The sequence below is a fragment of the Rosa rugosa genome, chromosome 5 (genome assembly GCF_958449725.1).
Source record: "Rosa rugosa chromosome 5, drRosRugo1.1, whole genome shotgun sequence".
NCBI classification, from domain to species: Eukaryota; Viridiplantae; Streptophyta; class Magnoliopsida; order Rosales; family Rosaceae; genus Rosa; species Rosa rugosa.
The window spans coordinates 49,696,261-49,707,562 of NC_084824.1; the positions used below are offsets into that span (position 1 = coordinate 49,696,261).

Below are 11,302 nucleotides of genomic sequence, written 5' to 3' on the forward strand. Positions count from 1 at the left end.
GATTTTATAGAAAGTGATGATAAACAACATATAATTTAGGGCTAAATACTGGTTACTACCCTGTAGTTTAGGTCCAAAATCAATTCAGTCCCTGGACTTCTAATTTTATCAAAAACACTATTGTACATTCAATTTTGATCTAACAGGTCCAATTCGTTAATATTCTGTTATGGGTTCAAGTTATAGTTGGATTAATTGTTGAAAAACTATTTATTTGATAGATTTTTAATAGTGGGACTCACTCCTAAATTGACTATGCAGGTCACCCCAACACAACATCATAAAACATAGGCTATATATGAGCCACGTCAACAAGTTAAATGACTCAATTATCGGAAAACTAATAAATTGGATCTATTAGATCAAAATTGAAAGTACAGGGGTGTTCTTAATGAAATTAGAAGTTCAGGGACTGAATTGATTTTGGATCCAAACTACAGGGTAGTAATCAGTATTTAGCCATATAATTTAACCAAGGTTAAACAATTTACTAATGTTAATTATTAACTATTTAGCATTTATTAAAAAAGGTTCTCTGAAACCATACTTGGTATCTACCTTCTTTGATCTCGGAGTTGACTAGCAGTCTAGCACTACCACTTAGTTCCACAAAGAGAATTTTGGTATCCCTAGGGATTAAATACTAACCAAGGACGATTAAGCTAATCAATGTACCAATCATGATATCCTTGACAGTTGTGGGGGTAGTCAACATTTCGAGCCTTATAAACAAGACAATTAAAGGGTATTAATGGTAGCGGTGAATGTGGTTATTATTACAGCTGTAAATGCAACGATCAATGCAGCATTCAACACGACAATCATTGCCGCCAATAAGTGGCAGTTATTATAGAAGTAAGTACGATCTTAATGGTGACTTGCAGCCCACATCGTAATGCACCTATAAATAGGGGGCAAGACGACCAGGCATGCCAACCCATTATGATTCCTCTGACTATACTCGACTCAGAAAAATACTGACTTAAGCATTCAGAGAGTCTTTTGCAGGTACCCCCTCTACTTCTTCGCACCGACGACAAGGTGGAGTCTCCGCTTCCTTGTCAAAACCACGGAGGGAGGTTATGGAGGGAGATTACGGAGGGAGTACGGAACGGAGAGAGTATGGAACGGAGAGAGGTTACAGAGAGGAACGATGAAGTGAAGAGAAGTTATGGAGTGGAGAGAGACTACAGAGAGAGGTTACGGAGAGATCGAGACTACGGAGAGAGGTTACGGAGAGATCGAGACTACGGAGAGAGGTTACGGAGAGAGACTACAGAGGGAGGTGACGAAGAGAGGTAACGAAACGGAAAGAGATTATGGAGCGGAGACAGGTTACGAAGCCAAGCTAGAGGGGTCTTCGCTTCGTCAACATCAGGTCAACTACGAATAGAAGCTTCTCGATTGCCCCCGGTTCACCTTCCGCTCCATTCCGCATTAATTGTTGGGTCAAATTCCTGATCGAAATTTTTCACCACCAACAACTGTCACCACAAAGTACTATTTGTAACTCCCATTCATGATTTTGTCGACCTTGTTACATAACCTTAATATCATAACTATAAGCACATTACCAATTCTCAAAAAAGAAGCTTACTTCAATTTCCTTTGCGCCTCTAGCACATTACCAATTCTCAAAAAAGAAGCTTACTTCAATCCTCCTAACAAACCTTTATTCAATGATATCACTGAATCTGCAGTGACTGTGAACAGTGAACGCGTGGTGGCCGAAGACGATCCAAATCCTAATCTTCCGAATCTTGATTAAAAGTCCAATTTAAGTTTACAATATGTAAAGCTTGACAAGGGGAAGAATTTTGATATCTTATTCATCTACAATAGTGACTTAAATTGCCGGAAAACGTGAGTCTCACAGTTCTTTAGGAGAGCAAGACTGATGCTAATTAAATAAGTATAGACGTACTTTGATCCTTACGTATATCAAACAATACTACAATTATAAGCCTTGGTTTTATTATATTGCTCTTGTGGAACGCAATTAATTCGTTCTCTTTAATCTACTTATATACTAAATTGAATTTCTTTATATCAAAGTTAGCTTAGCTTTTTTATGCTTACTTAATTTAGATATGAATATTTAACTATATCTTAGGGTTCATCATTCATGTAGTACTTCTCTTATTTAATGTATTTCTCCTCTTTTGGGAACATCCAACCAAGAGTGATATCACACAGCTAGGACAAATGGGCAGTGGATTTGCCTGATTAATAAATGGAGCACAGCTCATCTTGGCAAATACCCATCTCTCACATGTATACTGAAATAAGTTTGACTGATCATGAACGGTTTGCAAACAAAAATCTTATATGCAGTACCTATTTTAGGGGTCTCTGCTCTTCTACCTTCATCTTATATTGGGGAAACTGGGCAAGTAGAGGAGAAAGAAAAGATCTTTCATTCATTACATAAAACAAAGTATGATTCTCGAAGCATCTCTATCAACACAATTCATCAATCATGTTAATCTGATAAACCTCAGCAGGGGATCGGAGGAAAATGAACTCTGTAATACCAAGACATAAAACAAGTATTTATAGTGCTAGCTAGAGAAATCTGACACATGATCAAATCCCTGAAAAGTTATATCCACCAATGGACAGAATGATTTGCCAACACTCATCAAAAGAAATTAGAATAAAAAACAACAAATTAAAAAAACACTGTAAAAGAGACATGAAAGTATGAAACATGATCTGCAAATCTATTGCATTGTCATAATAATACCTTTTATAGTACGTATATGACATATTTTATGCTTATGAACATATCCCTCAACTAACTAGTATATATACTATTATTTACATTACTCCAAGTCTCCAACTATTGATTGTTGCTAATACAGTAATACTACTACTATTTTGCAGATTATTATGCAATCATGGAGTGCGCATGCAACAGTTCATATATTATCTGTTAATCTAAGCATAGTTTCTGAAAATTAAAGCAACAGAAAGACATAGACTTGAGAATTAATACAAGGATCATGATCATCGATGACAATCTCACTCTTTCATACGTTTCTGCCACTCCTTATATGATTACTTTAAAATTAACAATACTAATTTCAGAGTGCAACAGGAGGATGAACTAATTAAGAGTGTCAATAGACCATTAAACATACATTTAGCAAAATATATGAAATATGAAATATCTATTTATGCTAGAGAGAGTAGTGAGGATTTATTTTGATCCCAGACCAAACTAGTTATTAATAATTTCTTACTGACTTGCACTACTAGAAGGAGGAGGAGCTGGAGGAGGAGTTGGAGGCATTAATGCTTGAAGAGAAGTAGTACTAGCTGACTGCGGTGGCCTCTTGCGCTTCTTCTTGTCATAGCTGATTCCTCTAGCTTTGGCCTGTGAGTCGCGAACCTCGCGGAGATAGAGCCTCACGGCTCTAGCCCCGAAAGGGTTTGCCTCAGGCTTACCACCGTGCTCTTCAAAGGCGGCACGGAGGCGGCCGATGAGGGCGTCAAGGCTGCCCCAAGCTTGGCGCAGAGGGCAGGGGCACGGCGCAGGAGGGTTTGGGTGCCCAAAGAAGGGACACATTTGGGTGTGGACTTTGGTCTTCCCGAACTGGTCAAGGTACCTCAGGAACTCCAGGACGTGGGCCCCGCTGCACCGGGACAGGGATAGCGGCGGCCGGTGGTTCCTGAGGTACTGACCGAAGGTGTTCCAGTCTCGCCGCTTTTGGTTTTCGTAGCGGCTGAGAGTGGCAGTAGGAGAGCTTGGGGTTGAGGATGAGGAAGAAGAGTTGAGGTTGATGTTGCTTGAGGAACTGTTTGTGTCTGAAGGGCTACCAAATCCTTGAAGTGAATCCATGGATTCCAGCACTCAAAACTCAAAATCAAAAAGAGAGAAGGTGATGAACTTAGAAGTAGGACATCAAAATGAGTTGGATCGGATCTATCTAATTTGAACTGGGTTTTTCATGAAGGTGATGATGTGGTTTGATATATAGGAGTGGGAAAAGAACAGTAGGGTTATGAACTATTTACTTTTCTCTCTTGCCCTTCCTTCCTAGGTTTTCTTTGAATCTTTGTATGATCAAAAAAACCTAGAAATCTATGATGTGGGGGTATGGCTAGCTTTTGCTAACTTTTTTTCATGGGAACATTTCGAGAGAGATTGCCAGATTTTTTTTTCCGAAAAAAGGGGAAGAGACTCAGTTCTTCATAGCCCTACAACCTCAGAAAAGATAGAGAGGGAGGGAGGGAGAGAGAGAGAGATTTGATGGTAAATTAATAAATTTGGTAAGTGGGAAAAGATGTATCAAGTCATGTAGGGTTTCTGTGTAAGTGGAAAGAGGTTGACAGTGAGGTGGAGAGAGAGAGAGGAAGAGAGAGATGATGGGATGGAGACAGGATAAAGGTGTTTGGGTTAAAAAAAAATGTGAAGGGAATAACATGATATTGTTTCTTTACCCTTTTGTATTGATTGACAACACCTTTTTGTCAATGACTACTTTACCCTCCATTCAGTTTCATTATTCTCTTATTTTTTTGGCAAATGAATTTTCATTATTCAGTAATCAGTATCAAGTTGCATATAATTACACAATTTCAAGTCAAGGCCCGTATGATGTGCCAACTGCCAACTATTACTATCATGAGTATCATCTTCAGTTCTTCAGTCGTAGATCATTATTCTCTTGAGAAATATCTGGTATATGATTGGTGTTATACAACGAACAGATTTAGCCAGTTAGACATGGTGCATATACTTATGAGCATGTTAACAATTAACATGCATATGACATTTGTTAGAGAGGCAAATGTGAAGCCTTTTCCGACGGATAAATCATTGATATTTGTGTATACTTTTTAATAATTTTATGGGTCATTTTTTGTTGATAATTTATTTATCGTAATATGTCTAATTTTTTTAGTTTTTTTTTTTTTTTTTATGGGAGGCCTTTACTAACGGATTATTGATCTGCACATGTGTCTCTTTTTTGAATTTTAATCTATTAGCTTTTATTTTTTATAAATAGTTTTTGTTGACGATTTATATATTAGGAAAGTTTGTCGGAGAACAACTCATCGGCAAAGGTGTGTTCCATTTTAAGTTTTTTTTGTTTTGTTTATTATATGTAGAGAATCAAACTCCTAACTCAATTCTCAACCCTTTCTAATCACTTGGTTAATTCCAAGGACTTTTATTTTTTATTTTTTTTTAGGAATAGATAATTTCATTACTTATTCATGGCCAGAAGACACGTACATCATATGTTGTCTTACACCAAATAAAACCTAGATGACCTAAGCTACCAAGCAAATGACTAGTAACTCTCATTGTCAAAAAAATGAGCACAATTTTTAGACCTAGCCATATGAACACAAATCCAACACTTCCTAAATCCTTGCTAGAGCAACCCTAATCGCCTAAAGACCTCAATTAGTGTACAATTAGAGAAGCTAAACTTAAATAGCAAAAGACTAGAATTCAAATGCTAGGTATCGAGAACCAGAAAGCTTAGAGCTTCCCTTTGCCCTTAGGGCTAACCTCCTGAACAGCAGCAGCAGTAGGGTAAGTGAGACGCAATGGAGCCATACCCACCTTCTTTTGTGAGCAAGGATTCTTGTTCTTGCTCCCAAGTGGTCTTCCCTCCATCCAAGTGTGGTGAAATTGAGCTTTGAATGCCGTGGGATCAACCGGCTTGCGGGTCAGAGGTTTTCCAATCAGGAAGGATTGGGAGGACCTGAGAACAAGACCATCACCAATCTTCCCTAGGTCAGGAGCGCTGCCTCCTTCAGCAAGTGCAAGGGAAGTAGCGAAGCTTGCGGTGACAGCATCAATGGAGGCCATTGGGTGGAGAGAAGTCGAGAATAGAGCGATAGAAGGAAGCTAGGAGGTGGAGGCTAGGGCGACGTTGAGAAAATAGGTTGAGAGAAAAACTCTTCTGGGATTTTAATTCCAAGGACTTAAAAAAGTGTGTCTAGTTTTTATTTTATTTTTTATAAAAGGCTTGTGCCGATAAATATTTCATCACTATTGTCGTGTCCCTCTATATTTTATTTTTTATGAGAGACTTGTAACAACGATGAACTCATCTGTAAATGTGAGTTTGCATTTTTATTTTTTTGAGAGGCATTTGCCATGGAAAAGTTCGGTGTGCATGTGACTATGTGAGTTTTATTTTATTTCTTCGTGTTACTTGTTCCGAGGAACTATTCCTCATGCAAATATGTGTTGTTTCAATTTTTTTTTTAATATTTATTTATTTATTTTTTAAGGAGGCTTTGAACTACTATTTAATCGGTTATCGGATGACCTCGAACAACAATCTTTAGAACACGAAAACTTGTTCTTATCATGGTTTCCAATCGTGAGTTGAAAATGCTCATCTACTTTAGAGTTGGGGGCATGTGGCCGTTGGCCAGGACCGGAGACCGAACCTAGTATATGGCTGCATACGGTTACCAAAATGCTTTGAAATCAGTTTTCTTCATGAGCCTCTTTTTTTTTTTTTTTGGCAAAATCTTCATGAGCCTCTTTGCCATACCCATTACATGATTACAGTAGTCTTTTGTCAAAAGCTACGGCATCTAGAACATCTACTGATATTGGCCGGAAAAGCTATTTCGAAATCGCTGCGAAACCTTCAAAGTTCAAACCTCCATGTTTATATGGTTTTCTTCGTGTGCGATAAGTCCTGTCAAGATCTTGATCTGTCATGTCAAGATCCATTATATGAATGAAAAATGTAAATGCATATAGGATTATAGGAATAAGGTGGATCATAGATTGATAAATAATGTATAGTCAATCACACAGGTCATTCTCAAATGCAAAAGGGCGGCCACTTACTATAGTTTTGATTGGTTCAAGTTATTAAGCATACATGGAAAGGGAGTTAATTGTCTTTCACCATTGCTATGGTCTAAGAAGTGAATCATACCAAGTAGGGAAAGATTATTAGGTTGCAGACAGCAGACTTGGCTTGTTGAACATGCATGTTTTAGCTGCTAATAATTCCAAGATTCATATTCTTTCTTTTTCAACTCGGTCACAGTAACTTGGTATATAATTAGGAGCAGAATTACTTTGGTTACACGCTAAGTAATGGCATGATCTTATCATAATTGTCCACTTAGTACAAACATTTGATTGCATATGTTTCTTGTTCAATGAAAGCTTGGTTTAAACTTCAATTTTGCAGCAAGAGATCAAAATCGAGATTTCCAGGCACAATTAATATAGTGGGCAAAGAGAATATACCTACATTTTCCCCCTTTCCGGCCTCTTTCATTTTCTCTTCTATTGTAGAGAAAAAAGCGAAGTGACCATAGAGATATGGTGTCTCTATCTTTTGAAATATAGGCATATAATGTGAGGAAAAGCTCAACTTTAGACCGAATTAAACTACTTTCAGATTTGAAATATAGAATTTACTCGTTTAGTAGAAGGTGTTTAAGGATATGTAGTGGAAAGGGATGAAACAAAACCAAGCCACTCAAAGGATATGTAAGGATTAGATTTTTCACTTTGGGTGATACAGGCAATCAGAAAAATAACGAAGTAAAAGAGTTATGTAAGTAGAAAGGGAATTGCTTTAGCCTCAGCAGTTTGGGGGATCAAACGCCTTGCAGACAAGCTGCTCACCTTTGCCTTTCCTCAACATGAGCATTGAGCTAGGTTAGTGCATGAAAAATCACACATCCTCCTGCTGATTTTTTGGAACGGATATCATGCCTCTAAACAAGTGCATTGAATTACTATTATAAGTTGCTGTGAATAAATTAAAGAGGTCAAAAGCTGGTTGTTTACCTAATCGGTCATGCAAAGAGCAACATTAAATTCCTCACCAATATCTGTCCCAGGTTTTGCTGCAAATAACAATTAGCTCGTGGCATGGAAGAGAATGGACACATAAATAGGAAGAGCATATCGTGATCAAAATTAATGATTATACGCATTGCTCTGATTCTGTGGAACTTACCTGTCGATCTGAATGTTCTCCTCTACAAGTCAAATATGCTCGAAAGAGATCAATCCATAAATCCACAATCTGAAAAACGTGAACACATCAAATCAGTCTTCCAGGGCTCTTGTTATTATCACCAGAAGAGAGTTCTGGTTTCTTGGTTAGTAAAGTCTTTGCCATAAGTCTGAATGGATCTTCAGCCATTTCCTTAGCAGAAGTAGATTAACTAATGCATATGCATATGCAAAAGAACAAATGATCTTTTATAATTTGCAGTCCCAGCAAAATGGACGAGGTTGACATGTGGCAAATGTATCACTAGTTTAACAGACGATGCATTGGTAAATTGAAGCTTACAATGCAAGGTCGAGGACATTGCTATGTACATTAAGGCTTGATGTGTATGTATGCATGTGTATCTCCTGATGCTTAAATCAAATAGCATATTTCTAAAAGGAAATCTTTAGATAGCCGCAAGTTTATTATGAGTGAATGATCAGATATGGGATACACGACTGTGAATTAAAGTACTGGCGTTCAACTTTAGTTGGCATGGCAATGCAGCAAACCAAAACCAACAATTATCACTAATCAGTTTGCAATTTCTCTTCTAACTTTAACAATGATTATTAATGGGCTGTGTATACTTTCTCCACAATAAATTTGAGCTACCTGCAACTCAAATCATCTATAACTCTCATATCTAAAATAATCACACAAATGCTCACACACAGCATCAACAATCAGCTAGAGTCCCACTTTTCAAATAAGTTAATCATCTAACTTTAGTGTAATAAAGTTCCGAGAGTAAGTCCAAAATTAGAGATATAATGAAATGTAATAGGAATTCAATAAAAATAAATTGCTAATATAACATTATGGGGGGAAAAATGTAGTGAAATGTGTCAAACTGTACCAAGACTCCAAGAGCAATGTGAAAGTATTCATAAAAAGAAATCCAATCATCGATATCCACTTCTGGAGTGTTAAGAATGAATAAAAAAACTTCCCTTATTCTATCTTTCGTAGACTAAGGTGTAAAACCATAGTTACATGCTCACAACATATGCACAACAATCATAAAAGGATTAAGGCTTACCTTCAGCAATAACAGACATGGATTCCATCTTATGCAACTGCTAAACACGATCACTGAATATGGTCTTCTGTTACTTACCAACTTGCTTCTCAATGGACAGAACTTATGCAATAGTCGTGGTAGTAATCAGGGACCAATTCATCTGTATATATATGAGACTTAAACCTCAAGAAGCTTCCCATTAAAGCATTCCTTGTCGGTTTAGGTTTCACTGTTAGATTCCTAATGTATCACAACTTGTAGCCTTTCTTGTAGACTAAGCAATGGATTACTATCCTTAATGAATTGATACACTACTTCATTAAGTCACTAGTATTGATTTACTGTTTGTATCCATGTTAAACTAGGATTGATATTAAGCTAATCATCAATTACTTTATGATGATATGTGTTATGTCCATATTTGATCTTACAATCTCCCCCTTGGACTCACACATATCATGCTCGATGATTTGCACCAGAGAACATCAAAACCTACTTAACTTACTGAAGTGCGCGCCAGATAACAAACTCAAATCGAAAATCCATTCCAACATGGTCAGATCACAGTTACTTATGCAGAGCAAGAAACAGTATACATTTTAACAAAAATGCAGAGTTTCAAAACCACTAACACAAGCTTCTGCAATCCACATATGTTCAACCAGAAGTGATACAATATATGTTAATGTGTATCAACAAGTAAACATATATTAGGTCCTACTTTATGTTTCTAAAACCAGAAACTCAATCAAATTCACTGAACACTGATGGCTTAAAAATATTGCTTGAACCTTAACATCATGCTTCACATGATTTAAGCCATCTGATAGCAAGTATAACTTTAAACACAAAATCGATAATTTTCAGAACATTCAACAAAAACTGCAGCAATAACCAGAATCTGAAAATACCTCAAAATTTATTAATAATAAAATCTGTCATTACAAATAAGTTGTGATAAATAAAGTCAAAAGATCACAACTAAAAAATACAAGAACTCAAAAACCTTAGAAATTTAAATTGCTCCAACTCGATTAACTCTCTACTGAACCTAAGCATCTAGATTAGCTAAAATTCCAATGCTGGCAGTATGTTTCTGGAATGCTGCTACTGACAAGGCCTTGGTGAAGGGGTCTGCTAGCTGCGAATTCGTGTCAATGCTCAAAACAGCTATCTCACCATGCTTAACCCTTTCTCTAACACTGTAATACTTTAAATCAATGTGTTTAGAATTATTTGACCTTTTACTGTTCTTACTGAAGAAACAGCTGCTTCATTATCACAATAAATCACAAGTGTGCCTGCCACAATGTGACTTAACACTTTGGTCTGCATCAAGAAATTCCTGATCCAAAGTCCTTCACACACAGTTTCATATATATACTGCAATAAATTCAGCTTGCATGGTGGAGGTTGAAACTAGTGTTTGCTTCATGGTTTTCCAAGCAACTGCACCTCCTGCTAGCATGTACACATATCCACAAGTTGACTTCTTGGAGTCTGGATAGTTCCCTGCGAAATCAGAATCTGAAAATCCAACGAGTTTCAGATCCTCCACGTGCCTATAAACTAGCATGTAATTCTTTGTTTTCTGCAGGTACCTCAACACTTTCTTCCCAGCTACCCAATGTTCATGGCCTAGATTAGACTGGAATCTCGATAAAATCCCTACTGCAAAAGACAAGTCTGGCCTAGTGCAGACTTGTGCATACATGAGACTTCCTACAAGTCTAGCATAAGGCTTTGACTCCATATCTTCTTTCTCAACATCACTTTTGGAACTTTGCTTCTTGGTTAGTTTATCTCCTTTAGACATGGGGACTTCTCTAGCTGCACACTTCTCCATACCAAATCTCTTTAGAATTTTGGTAACATAATTCTGTTGAGACAAACCAAGTAGTCTCTGTGCTCTATCTCTTTTAATTTCAATACCTAGTACATAGGATGCTTCTCCTAAGTCTTTCATGTCAAAATTCTTTGACAGAAAACTCTTGGTGTCTTTAAGCAGTTTAATGTTACTGCTAGCCAAAAGTATATCATCGACATAGAGTACTAGGAAAATAAAATTGTTCCCAACTGTCTTCAAGTAAACACACTCATCAACAAGATTCTCTGTAAATCCAAAAGTAGAAATCACAGAATCAAATTTCTTGTACCACTGTCTAGAAGCTTGTTTAAGGCCATAAATTGATTTTCTTAACCTGCATACTAAGTTTTCACTTCCAGCTTGCACAAAACCTTCTGGCTGCCTCATATAAATCACTTCATCTAG

The 11,302-nt window shown here is 37.1% G+C and overlaps 1 protein-coding gene across 1 annotated transcript; it reads right to left on the minus strand.

The window, feature by feature from the left end:
* Positions 1-3,060: 3,060 nt before the first annotated feature.
* Positions 3,061-4,280, minus strand: LOC133709577 (protein LIGHT-DEPENDENT SHORT HYPOCOTYLS 4). Its single transcript, XM_062135364.1, has one exon. The coding sequence runs from the start codon at positions 3,842-3,844 to the stop codon at positions 3,242-3,244; it is 603 nt and encodes a 200-aa protein (XP_061991348.1). The 5' UTR covers positions 3,845-4,280; the 3' UTR covers positions 3,061-3,241.
* Positions 4,281-11,302: the final 7,022 nt, after the last annotated feature.

Coding starts and splice junctions, on each gene's coding strand:
- LOC133709577 (XM_062135364.1), bottom strand. CDS start 3,844: ATGGATTCACTTCAAGGATTTGGTAGCCCTTCAGACACAAACAGTTCC.